The following is a 13,516-nucleotide window of genomic DNA, read 5'->3' as shown; positions in this document are numbered from 1 at the left end:
GCTGTCCATTTTCAAGTGCTCCTCGGAAGAGATTTCCTACTTCACATTCAATTCCTGAAGAGCTCACTAATGTGTACCCTCCAGTCCCTTTTCATGTCCCGACTTAGGATTTAAATCTTGTACTTAAGTTTCTAACTTGTATACCTTTTGAGCCGCTGCATTCCTGTCCCTTGAGGCTTCTAACATTAAAAACTGTCCTTGTGGCCTTAAGATCAGCCCGCAGGGTTAGTGAGTTGCAGGCCCTCTCATGCAAATCTCTGTACATTACTTTTCACAAAGACAAAGTTGTACTTAAGGTTGTAAACCCTCTTTCTTACCAAAAGTAGTTTCTGGCTTTCACTTGTCATAAAAAAAATCATACTACCTACGTTCTACCCTCTTCCTCATTTGGGCAAGGAAGAGGAGGGGTTTCATAGACTGGACCCAAAAAGGGCTCTCAGTTTTTATATATCAAGAATGTCAAAATTGTGTCAGGATGACTCACTTTTTGTGGGTTATACTGGCCATAAATTGGGATTAGCGGTGACAAAACGGACCATATCCCGCTGGATCATTTTGGCTATAGTTGAGTGCTACAGATTGCCCGGAAAGGACCCGCCGGATGGGCTTGGAGCCCATTCCACAAGGGGTATGGCTACTTCCGCAGCTCTGAAGAGGGGAGCCCCTGTAGTGGATATTTGTTCAGCTGCAACATGGGCATCAATGCATACCTTCATTAAGCATTACTGCTTAAATGCTGCTTCTTCCCATGAAGGATTATTTGCTAAGGTGGTACTACATTCCGTCCATGATAAAAAATAATTGGTACTTCCACCTCCCAACCATTTCCACTGCTATGGGAGTCTATCATAAGTTGGGGAATACGTGGGAGGACACAATCCATTCGAAGAACAAGTTACTTACCAACTGTAACGTTCTTTCTGATGTTTGTTAATCTGCTTAGAATCACATGCTGTGCATAGGTCCGACATCCAGTGGTCACTGCGGAGTATTGCATTTTGTTTTTCGTAGTCGAAAAGGGGACGTCGACTAGGCGTGTCTGAAACACTATCCCTATAGTGACGTGCGTTGTACCCACAATCCCTCACGCGTCGAGGTCCCTCAGATTGTTTTTTTCCGCCCAGCTTCTGGTCGCCTTCACGCGGAGCTCCTCGAGAGACATTGCAACCCTCGACCTTTGGTCGTTTCTTCTACGAAGATTAATACAGCACTCCCTCGACGCAGTGTAGCTGTTCTCCGCCGAGCAAAATCGTCGACGGAGGGTCGAGCGGAGGAAATCTTCGGCGCTGCCGAACACGTGGCCTGGCCTCGCTGGCCACTTACAGTAGGGAGAGTGGGGTCGTGGGACATCTCTGGGTCTTTCTGAGAATGCCTTTCACTTTCCCCTTCCTTTCCCTGGGGGTGTTTATCGCGATTTATTGCCTCTGCTATGGAGAGGACACCATTTAGGTTTTGCCCACTTTGTAAAGGCAAATTCACTTGGAAGGACAAGCACTCACGGTGTAACCGCTGCTTGCCCCTCGATCACAAAGAGGAAGGGTGCGCGGCTTGTCGGCTTCTGAAGCCTAAAACTCTAAAAGACCGTAGGGTTAAAAGGTGGGCGGCCTACGCGATGTCGAAGGCCGAAGGTTCACCCGCCGCTGCTACCACCGACAGTGACGAGGAACGCGATGACACGACCTCCGCCACGGAAGTCGAAACCCCCTCTAAGGAGCGCTTACGCGCTTCGTCGTCTGTCCCCGGCCCCGACGGGCTCGGCTCACGCCCTGCTTATGGGGATGAACACCCCGGCGACACTGACGCACACAAAGATTCACATAAAGATAAGCACACAACCCATGGCTCTTCTTCGTCTAAGTCGAAGAGAGCTTCGGCGCCCAAGGAGACGCAGGTTCCACCGGCGGCCTCCTCGGACCGTTCGGGTTCGAAGCCCCTCTCGCAACCGCAGCCGCGACCTGCGACTGGGCTTTCGGCAAACAAGGGCGCCACCACCAAACCACCGGCCGGTGCGCATCAACAGAAGGCGCATACCGCCGTACACCGCTCGATACCCATAGCGTCGAAAACTCAAGCTTCCGCCGACAAGAATGTCGCCGATAGCTTAGCCAGGATCGTTGTAGCCGACGCCCAAAAGCGTACGCCGAAAATTTCGTCGAGCGTTACGCATAGATCAAAGGATACGCCGAAAACACCCGAAGGAAAGCAGGGATTACCCCCTTCAGTCAGGGAGTCTCCCTACACACCTGAGGGTTTTGAGGAGGGCGACGGGACACTTTCCTCGACGCTTTGGGAGAGGTCGAGCCATTTCGAGGTAGACAACTCGAGTTTTCCCCCGCTAGACCGCTCTGGGGTACCCCATGAAACTATGGAGAGACTCCACCTCTGTATGGAGAGGATGGAAAAGTTTATGAGTACCCAAGCCCCTCTAACTCTCAGAAGAACTAGAGAAGGGCCTCAAGACGACCCCAGAGCCAAAAAACCGAGGCTGGTCGATCCCCTGCTGGACACAGCCTCAGACTTCCAAGACGTATATGACCTCACTGGGGAGGAACAATACGTCGAAGAAGAAGATGATTTCATGGACGACGAAGGACAGAACCAGGAGGAATGTCTAGAAGACAGAACAGACATTATAGAAGAAGGCTTCGGGATTAGCCCAGGAGAAGGACCTTCGCACCCCTGGCAATCGCCATCAGTGTGTTCCGACACTGATGCCCTAAATCTAACTCCTCCGGATAATTCTCCAGTTAGGAACACGTCTCCAATAGACGATCAGCCTACTTTCAATGCACTGTTGCGCAGAGCAGCAGCGCATTTCGAACTGGACACGGGAGAACTCTCTCCAGAATTAGACTTTGTAGAAAGAGTCATTAAAGAAAAACCCCCGGTCAGCCAGACCATTCCTCTCCTCGCTTCAGTTAAAAGGAGGATCACCCCGTCGCTGTCCACTCCCGCTTTGATCAGAGGGGTCAATCCACGGATTGAGAAACTTTTCGCTCCTTCACCCTCAGACCCGCTCTACATTAGAGGACATTCCATACCGGACTCCCTAGTTGTATCTAATACTAGAAAGAGGGCAGGGGTACCACTTTCCACCAGTGAGGCACCCCCTGACAAGGAGGGCAAGAGGCTATATGCCCTTGCAAAAAGAGTTACTTCCTCGGCTGCCTTCTCAGCAAGAATTGCCAACAACAATTCCTTGCTTGCGAGCTACGCAGACGCGCAGTGGACCAAACTGCGCAAAGACGCAGAGGAAGCACCGGAGCCTTTACGTACACGCCTACTGTCGACTATTGGCGAAGGAACACAAGTGAACCAGAGCATTGTAAAAAACTCTCTGGACGCGGCAGAAACAGCAGGACGTTCCCTGGTACAAGGAATACTCCTAAAGCGCCATGTATGGCTGCGCAACTCAGGCTTTAAACCGGAGACACAGGCGTCTTTAATAAATAAACCTGTCGAGGACGCTAACCTCTTCGGAAAAGCGGTAGATGAAGCCCTAGAGATGGCCAAAAAAGAGTTCGACACTATCAAGACTCTTGACCAGATCTCTAAGCCCACTACCAGACGCGGCTATGGCAACAAGCGCTTTTTTCGTGGCCAACGGCAACAACAACAAGGTCAGCATCAGCAGTACCCTGCCACCAATTACCAAGCCAATAGTGGACAGTACAGCCAAAGAGGCCAACGCCGGGGCAAAGGGAGAGGTCGGGGATCCACCCCCAGAGGCTCCCAAGCCCCCAACAACTCCAAGTGACGCGAAGATTCGCGTCCCCTCCCATGCAACACCGGTCGGGGGCCGGATAACATCCTTTCTTCCTGCATGGGAGGAGATAACGTCAGACCGTTGGGTACTTTCCACCGTAGCCCACGGATACTGTATCGAATTCAACAGTTCCCCATCCTACAAACCCCCGAGGGGACGACGGTTGACGCCGGAACATCTTGCCATCGTTCTTCAAGAAGTACAACAACTGCTGGAAAAAGGAGCCATAGAGGTCGTGCCTCTATCTCAGGTAACGGAAGGTATTTATTCAGTGTACTTCCTTGTACCCAAAAAGGATCTAACCATGCGCCCTGTATTAGATCTGCGCCCAGCGAACAAGTTTATCAAACCCCAAAAGTTTCGTATGGTGACCTTACAGGAGGTGATCCCGCTGCTTTCGCAGGGAGATTACATGACAACATTGGACATGAAAGATGCATACTTTCATATTTCAATGTTGCCAGCGCACAGAAAATACCTAAGGTTCATGATAGAGGGCAAACACTACCAGTTCAAGGTGCTACCCTTCGGTATAGCTTCAGCACCAAGGGTATTCACAAAGGTACTGGCAGTGGCTGCGGCCCACCTGCGCAGGTTTTCCATCCCAGTTTACCCTTACCTCGACGACTGGCTCATAACAGGGGACTCTTACGAAACATGTTTCTCCAATACCCAAAAGACGGTAGACCTTTTGTTCCAACTGGGCTTCTCCATCAACGAAAAGAAGTCCAGTCTAGACCCCAGTCAAATCAAACAATTCCTAGGGGCTCTAATTCAAACAAGGGACGGCCTCGTCTTCCCCTCCAGAGAGAGGGTCCAAAACATGCTGTTTCAGATCCCCCAATATGTGACCGGCCGAGAGGTGACGGTACGCAAAGCAATGCGCTTGCTAGGAATGATGGCGTCGTGTATTTATTTGGTACCTCACGCGCGCCTGCGCATGCGCCCAATGCAAGAGTGGCTCAACAGCCAGTGGTGTCAGGCCAGTGGACAATGGAACGATCTAGTGGTGGTCTCGCAGGCCTTGGTTCTCTCGCTACAGTGGTGGACAAAGGGGAACATGGAAAAAGGAAAACCCTTTGCCACACCCGCGGCGGAAGCCACTCTAACCACAGACGCATCCCTCACAGGATGGGGTGCTCACCTATCCCATCAGACTGCTCACGGAGTGTGGACTCCGAACGTAGCATCCAAACACATCAATCTACTGGAGCTACTAGCAGTATTCAAGGCGCTAAAAGCCTTCCAAAAACACCTACAAGGCAAGACAGTAATGGTCCTTACGGACAGCACTACAGCCATGTACTACATCAACAAGCAGGGGGGCACCCACTCTCCAGGCTTGTCCAAACTGTCCCAGAATATATGGAAGTGGGCTCTCAAACAGGACATGTTCCTACTGTCACTACATGTACCCGGGGAACTCAATCTGCTGGCAGACAGACTCAGCAGAGATTTCCCTCTGCCCGAAGAGTACGAATGGCGTCTACACGAAGACATCGTCTTCGACGTCTTCACACAATGGGGATTCCCAGAAATAGACCTGTTCGCAACCCTGGAGAACTCTCAATGCCTAAGTTACGCCTCCAGGTACCCCCAGAACCAATCCAAGGGGAACGGTCTATCGATGCAATGGTCAGGGAAATTTGTTTACGCTTTTCCCCCGACTCCCCTTCTCAACAAGGTGATGCACAAGATGCACCAGGAACAAGTGACCATGATACTGGTGGCCCCAATGTGGGCCCGACAGCCATGGTTCGCTCACTTGATGGAGATGTCTCTATCTCCCCCAGTAAAACTCCCCTGCCCGTACAACATGCTATCTCAGAACAAGGGCAGGACTCTGCACCCATGCCCCCAGAACATGAATTTAGCAGCTTGGCTCCTGAAATCATAGAGTTCGGACATCTACAACTCCCGCAAAGATGCATGGACATCCTCAGGGAAGCCAGAAAACCGAACACTCGCCACTGCTATTCTAGCAAGTGGAAGAGATTTGTCATCTGGTGCAGGAGTAAAAGCATCAACCCTATTGACTGCTCTCCCACACATGTGGTACTATACCTGACCCATCTCTTGGATTCAGGCCTAGTGTTTAACTCCATTAAAGTCCACCTAGCGGCACTTTCTGCATACACCACCTCCCAACTCAAAGTGTCGTGGTGGAGGATCCCAGTTATAAAAACATTCATGGAGGGAGTAAAGAGAATACACCCCCCGATAGCTGACCCCGCTCCCGGATGGGACCTTAATGTGGTACTTACCAGACTCATGGGCTCTCCATTCGAACCCATGCACAAAGCATCCCTTAAACACCTTACTCTTAAGACTGCTTTTTTAATAGCTATCACCTCCATCAGGAGAGTAAGTGAACTTCAGGCTCTTTCTATTCTAGACCCCTTTGTTACAGTTCACAAAGAAAAAGTGGTTCTACGCACTCACCCTAGGTTTGCTCCGAAATTTATTTCTAAATTCCACGTAAACCAGTCTATAGAACTACCAACGTTCTTTCAAAATCCTTCCAATTTGGGAGAAAGGACTCTGCACACACTTGATGTACGCAGGGCGGTCATGTTCTACATGGAAAGAACCAGACCATTGAGGAAGACTAATCAGTTCTTCGTCTCGGTGGCAGCAGGAAGAGAAGGAGATGCGGTTTCAAAATCCACTATTTCTAGATGGATTGTTCAATGCATCACTCTCTGCTATACTCTTGCTAAGAGAGAACTACCCTTTAAGCCAAGAGCACACTCTACTCGAGGCACGGGGGCATCCATAGCATTCATTGCAAATGTTCCCCTTGAGTCCATCTGCAAAGCGGCTACCTGGAGTTCTGTGCACACCTTTACAAAACACTACTGTCTAGATACACACTCTAGATCTGACTCCCAGGTGGGACAGGCAGTATTACGACACCTTTTCTCTACTGTTCCTTCTCATAACCCACCGCCAACTCCGGGTACTGCTCGCTAGTCTATGCACAGCATGTGATTCTAAGCAGATTAACAAACATCAGAAGAGAATGCATTACTTACCGTAAAAGCATTTCTGATGGTTGTATCTGCTTAGATTCACATGCGCCCACCCTTCCTCCCCGCTCGGATGGAAGGAACATAGACTTCCTTTATATATCTCTCTCTCTTTCTGTACTCACTCACGTCTAGAAGGCTCCCTCAGGGCAGAAAAAATACAAACAGAGGGACCTCGACGCGTGAGGGATTGTGGGTACAACGCACGTCACTATAGGGATAGTGTTTCAGACACGCCTAGTCGACGTCCCCTTTTCGACTACGAAAAACAAAATGCAATACTCCGCAGTGACCACTGGATGTCGGACCTATGCACAGCATGTGAATCTAAGCAGATACAACCATCAGAAATGCTTTTACGGTAAGTAATGCATTCTCTTCGACTGGATGTTCCTCCCACGTATTCCTCATTGCCCCTCCCATCCTACCCCGCAGTACAGTTTGAGTTATTTACACTTCTCTCTCACAGAGTTTTCAGTCATGAGGCACGCCTGGGTGTTCCTCGAATATTTCCTCAAAAACTGAACTGAAGCCAACGGGCGCTGCAGAAGCTACTTATACTGGTGGTGACGTTGACGTGGTACGGAGCCCGTCGAGGGATATAGACGCCACGACCTCGTGCACAGCGCCCTCTGCCGAGAATTTCTTTCTGAAGCAGCGAAGCTGGCAAGATACAAATATCATAAAATGAGGAATACGTGGGAGGAACATCCAGTCGAAAGAACGTTACAGTTGGTAATTAACTTGTTCTTTTACTGAGGATTCCCATCCTGACGATTGAATATTCATGAGCATGCCAGACCCATGGTGGAGAACAATAGTTACAGGTAAGTAACTTGCATGTCGGTAGTGATGGGACGACGATACTGTAATATTTATAGGCTTTTGTACGGCTATTGTAGGCTTCTATGTATTATAACGTTTTCCATGAACGTGTGTTTTATTGCATATGGGTCCTAACAACTGTTGAGTGTGTATGATCGTTGGATTGTTTTCACGTAGCATGGTTTTTTCTTAGATTTCATTGAGTTTGACGCCACTATTAATGAACTACACTAAAATATCCTACTGTCCCCATATTGGTTTGAACAGCTGTGCGACTATGATTTGTGTGCATTCTTTCTTAGATGTTATCAGATGGGCAATTCATGTAACAGTGGTACATGTTAAATGGCAGTTATTATGCTCGTGTTTTAATCTTCATTTCTATGGAAACTAGATGTAGGTGACTAAGATGATACTCTTGCATCTTTTTTCCCACCAGGACATGGGACCTCATATTTTCCAGACGTGCCCCTCTGCTAACTATTTTGACTGCAAAGCCATGTCCATAGGAGCTCGTTCACAGTCGGCTCGCACGTATTTGGAGAGGCACATGACTGAATTCTCTGAATGTGAGTGCTCGTCTCAACTTTTAAACTGTAATTCACTGATATTAATGTAGATCTGGATAGCCGGGTGATGACGGTAAATGGACAAGCCAAAAAATGATTTATCATTTTGTAAGATGCCAAGTAGAGGACGTAAACCACTGTATGCCTTAAACATTGTCAAATTATATCACTGATTTTCTGAAGGTGGTTTGATCACACACTCTGCTAGTGAACAGAAGAATGTTGGGTTATTGTGAGATAAATTTAGCAGTCAGCTAAAGAAAAGTGGTGGTATGGTTTATTGTTCAAAATGCAAGTTCCAGTTGGTTTTCAATTTCTTTTTTCTTCTTTCTCTTAACGGCTGAAAATTCAGCCTCCTTCCGGACATGCCAATATTCCGTTTGCACACAGACTTGTACAGAAAAGTATGTGGCGAGAATGTTGTATATGTATGGCGGTCTCTGATATGTACTTGAGCCATTGTGACCGAATGATGTGGAATGATCTCTAATGTATTAACAGTTGTTCTCAAATACATTTTAGACAATTTGATGATGGAATAGAAATGAGACTTTTTTTTTTTTTGGTCTGGTCAATTTTTTGTTGATTGAGCTGTAAGAATGTTACCTGAAGAATAATAAAGTATCATTTGTGTTGATTGTTGTGCTGGACAGTACTCTCTCTCTCTAAAACTGTTCTGCCCTTTCATGTGAAGTATCCCTTCTAATTTCACCTATTTTGGTGTAATGGGGTTTGTTTGTATACATTAGTAACATTACATATTCAGTTCATTGTACATGATTCATTGTGAAGTACATAGGCGTTGCGTTGTAGGATAGTTTGTGTTTATTTTAGTAATCCAAATGAAATGAAAACATAGATTTTTATGGATAGGCAACTTTTTAGCCGACCAAAGTGTGGGTGCTGAGATTGGTGAAGATGTGATGCTGCTGGATGAGAACTGACCACAAAAGTGATCGGTGGAAGGTTTCGAATGAATCTAAACCACTGGCAATTGCTCTGGGCAACCTTCCACACCACCGTTTTTTAGCCCGTCTGCGCCAATGCAAAAGGGGACCAGCCATGTGCAAATCAGTCAGCAGCTGCCGCCACCGAAGGTCGCAGCCCAGCCCGAACTGCTAGGCCAGGTCCCCTCTGCACATAAAACCAAGCAACCCCAGCCATGTTTCGGCCTTGTTGGACCTCCTCAGTGAGGTTCAGCCTGGTTCCCTGTGGCGCAGCGAGCAAGGGACCCACGTCTGGGCATACCCTCCCTCACAAGGAGAAACAAACTGACCACAAAAGTGATGGGTGGAAGGTTTCGAATGAATCTAAACCACTGGCAATTGCTCTGGGCAACCTTCCACACCACCGTTTTTTAGCCCGTCTGCGCCAATAACTGTACCAAATTTCAGACGAGTGGCTGACTACACTGAGCTGTACTGGAGATCATTGTTATGTTTTTCTGAAGTCCAACTGGTGCGGGACTTCAGAAGACTTATCTCTTGGTATTAGGGACCCAACTCTTAATTTAGGCCTGTGCTACCCAAGTCGGTATATTGGCTGAGCAGCCAGGCTTATCTTAGGAGGGGTAATGTGATCTGTAGAGCTGTACCTTGAAATCAGCAAATACAAGGATCCAAGTACACTCTACACACTTATATAAAATATTTGTATTTATATTTCTGATGTTTGTTAATCTGCTTAGAATGACATGCTGTGCATAGGTCCGACATCCAGTGGTCACTGCGGAGTATTGCATTTTGTTTTTCGTAGTCGAAAAGGGACGTCGACAAGGCGTGTCTGAAACACTATCCCTATAGTGACGTGCGTTGTACCCACAATCCCCTCACGCGTCGAGGTCCCTCAGATTGTTTTTTTCCGCCCAGCTACTGGTCGCCTTTACACGGAGCTCCTCGAGAGACATTGCAAATTTCATCTCTTCGACCTTTGGTCGTTTTCTCATTAATATTAAACACATACTCCCTCCCTCGACGCAGTTGTGAAGCTGTTCTCCGCCGAGCAAGATCTTCGACGGAGGGTCGAGCGGAGGAGATCCTTCGGCGTTGCCGAACACGTGGCCTGGCCTCGCAGGCCATATACAGTAGGGAGAGTGGGGTCGTGGGACATCTCTGGTTCTTTTCTGAGAATGCCTTTTCCCTTCCCCTTCCTTTCCCTTGGGGTGGTTATCACGATTTATTACCTCGGCTATGGAGAGGACACCCTTTAGATTTTGCCCGCTTTGCAAAGGCAAATTTACTTGGAAGGACAAGCATTCACGGTGTAACCGCTGCTTGCCCCTCGATCACAAGGAGGAAGGTTGCGCGGCTTGTCGGCTTCTTAAGCCTAAAACTCTAAAAGACCATAGGGTTAAAAGGTGGGCGGCCTACGCGATGTCGAAGGCCGAAGGTTCACCCGCCGCTGCTACCACCGACAGTGACGAGGAACGCGATAACATGACCTCCGCTACGGAAGTCGAAAACCCCTCTAAGGAGCGCTCGCGCGCTTCGTCGTCTGTCCCCGGCCCCGACGGGCTCGGCTCACGCCCTGCTTATGGGGATGAACACCCCGGCGACATTGACGCACACAAAAACACACTTAAGCACACAACCCACGGCTCTTCTTCGTCTAAGACGAAGAGAGCTTCGGCGCCCAAGGAGACGCAGGTTCCACCGGCGGCCTCCTCGGACCGTTCGGGTTCGAAGCCCCTCTCGCAGCCGCGACCAGCGACTGGGCTTTCGGCAAATAAGGGCGCCGCCCCCAAACCATCGGCCGGCGCGCATCAACAAAAGGCGCATACCGCCATAGAGCTATCGACACCCGTAGCGTCAAAAACGCAAGCTTCCGCCGACAAACGAGTCGCCGACAAACAAGTCGCCGAGAGCTTGGCGAGGATCGCTGTAGCCGACGCCCAGAAGCGTACGCCGAAAGTCACGTCGAGCGCTACGCACAAGTCGAAAGACACGCCGAAAAAGCACGAAGGAAGGCAGGGACTACCCCCTTCAGTCGGGGGGGTCACCCAGCACACCTGAAGGCTTTTCGGAGGGCGACGGGACACTTTCCTCGACGCTTTGGGAGAGGTCGAGCCGTTTCCAGCTAGATGACTCTATTTTTCCCCCGCCAGACCGCTCTGGGGTACCCCATGAAACCATGGAAAGACTCCACCTCTGTATGGAGAGGATGGAAAGGTTTATGAATACCCAGACCTCTCAAACTCCCAAGAGGACTAGAGAAGGGCCTCAGGAGGACCCCAGGGCCAAAAATCCGAGGCTAGTCGATCCCCAGGTGGACACAGCCTCAGACTTCCATAATGTATACGACCTCACTGGGGAGGAACAATACTTGGAGGAGGAGGATGATTTCATGGACGATGAAGGACAGAACCAGGAGTAATGTCTGGAAGACAGGCCAGACATTATAGAAGAAGGCTTCGGAGAAAACACAGAAGAAGGACCTTCGCACCCCTGGCAATCCGTATCAGTGTATTCCGACACTGATGTCCTAAACTTAAATCCTCCTGACAATTCACCGGTTAGGAAAACGTCTCCAATTGACGATCAGCCCACTTTCAATGCACTGTTGCGGTGAGCAGCAGCACATTTCGAACTGGACACTGGGGAGCTCTCTCCAGAATTAGACTTTGTGGAAAGAGTAATTAAAGAGAAACCCCCGGTCAGCCAGACCATTCCCCTCCTAGCTTCAGTGAAGAGAAGAATCATCCCTTCGCTGGCCACTCCCGCATTGATCAGAGGGGTCAATCCGAGAATTGAAAAACTTTTCACTCCTTCTCCCTCAGACCCGCTCTACATTAGGGGACATTCCATTCCGGATTCCCTAGTAGTATCTAATACTAGAAAGAGGGCAGGGGTACCACTTTCCACCAGTGAGGCACCCCCTGACAAGGAGGGCAAAAGGCTATATGCCCTTGCAAAAAGAGTAACTTCCTCGGCTGCCTTCTCAGCAAGAATTGCGAACAACAATTCTTTGCTTGCTAGCTATGCAGACGCGCAGTGGGCCAAACTGCGCAAGGACGCCGAGGAAGCACCGGAGCCTTTACGTACACGCCTACTTTCAACTATTGGCGAAGGAACCCAGGTGAACCAGAGCATTGTAAAAAACTCTCTGGACGCGGCAGAAACAGCGGGACGTTCCCTGGTGCAGGGAATACTCCTAAAACGCCATGTATGGCTGCGCAACTCAGGGTTTAAACCGGAGACACAGGCGTCTTTAATAAATAAACCTGTGGAAGACTCTAACCTCTTCGGGAAAGCGGTGGATGAAGCGCTAGAGATGGCTAAAAAAGAGTTCGATACTATCAAGACTCTTGACCAAATCTCTAAGCCCACTACCAGACGCGGCTATGGCAACAAACGCTTTTTTTGTGGCCAACGCCAACAACAAAGTCAGCATCAACAATACCCTGCCACCAATTACCAGACCAATAGTGGGCAGTACAGCCAAAGAGGCCAACGCCGGGGTAAAGGGAGAGGTCGGGGATCCACCCCCAGAGGCTCCCAAGCCCCCAACAACTCCAAGTGACGCGAAGATTCGCGTCCCCTCCCATGCAACACCGGTCGGGGGCCGGATAACATCCTTTCTTCCTGCATGGGAGGAGATAACGTCAGACCGTTGGGTGCTTTCCACCGTAGCCCACGGATACTGTATCGAATTCAACAGTTCCCCATCCTACAGACCCCCGAGGGGACGTCGCATGACACCGGAACATCTTGCCATCCTTCTCCAAGAAGTACAACAACTGGCGGAAAAAGGAGCCATAGAGGTCGTGCCTCTATCTCAGGTAACGGAAGGTATTTATTCAGTGTACTTCCTTGTACCCAAAAAGGATCTAACCATGCGCCCTGTATTAGATCTGCGCCCAGCGAACAAGTTTATCAAACCCCAAAAGTTTCGTATGGTAACCTTACAGGAAGTGATCCCACTGCTTTCTCAGGGAGATTACATGACAACATTGGACATGAAAGAAGCATTCTTTCATATTTTAATGTTGCCAGTGCACAGAAAATACCTCCGGTTCATGATAGAGGGCAAACACTACCAGTTCAAAGTGCTACCCTTCGGCATAGCATCAGCACCAAGGGTATTCACGAAGGTGCTGGCAGTGGCAGCGGCCCACCTGCGCAGGTTGTCCATCCCAGTTACCCTTACCTCGACGACTGGCTCATAACAGGGGATTCTTACGAAACATGCTTCTCCAATACCCAAAAGACGGTAGACCTTTTGTTCCAGTTGGGCTTCTCCATCAACGAAAAGAAGTCCAGTCTAGACCCCAGTCAAATCAAGCAATTCCTAGGGGCTCTAATTCAAACAAAGGACGGCCTCGTCTTCCC

At 49.2% G+C, this 13,516-nt stretch overlaps 1 protein-coding gene across 1 annotated transcript in view; it reads left to right on the top strand.

The window, feature by feature from the left end:
* Window positions 1-13,516, top strand: part of PSMA1 (proteasome 20S subunit alpha 1) — a 356,676-nt gene that overhangs the window by 257,145 nt on the left and 86,015 nt on the right. Inside the window, exon 7 of the mRNA XM_069623735.1 lies at window positions 8,060-8,189. Coding sequence (XP_069479836.1) covers window positions 8,060-8,189 — 130 coding nt within the window. The remainder of the gene's footprint in view (window positions 1-8,059; window positions 8,190-13,516) is intronic.

The sequence above is a fragment of the Ambystoma mexicanum genome, chromosome 11 (genome assembly GCF_040938575.1).
Source record: "Ambystoma mexicanum isolate Mex_15411 chromosome 11, UKY_AmexF1_1, whole genome shotgun sequence".
Classification (NCBI taxonomy): Eukaryota; Metazoa; Chordata; class Amphibia; order Caudata; family Ambystomatidae; genus Ambystoma; species Ambystoma mexicanum.
The sequence above is the reverse complement of the archived record's forward strand: the minus strand, read 5'-3'. Positions and strand labels throughout refer to the sequence as shown.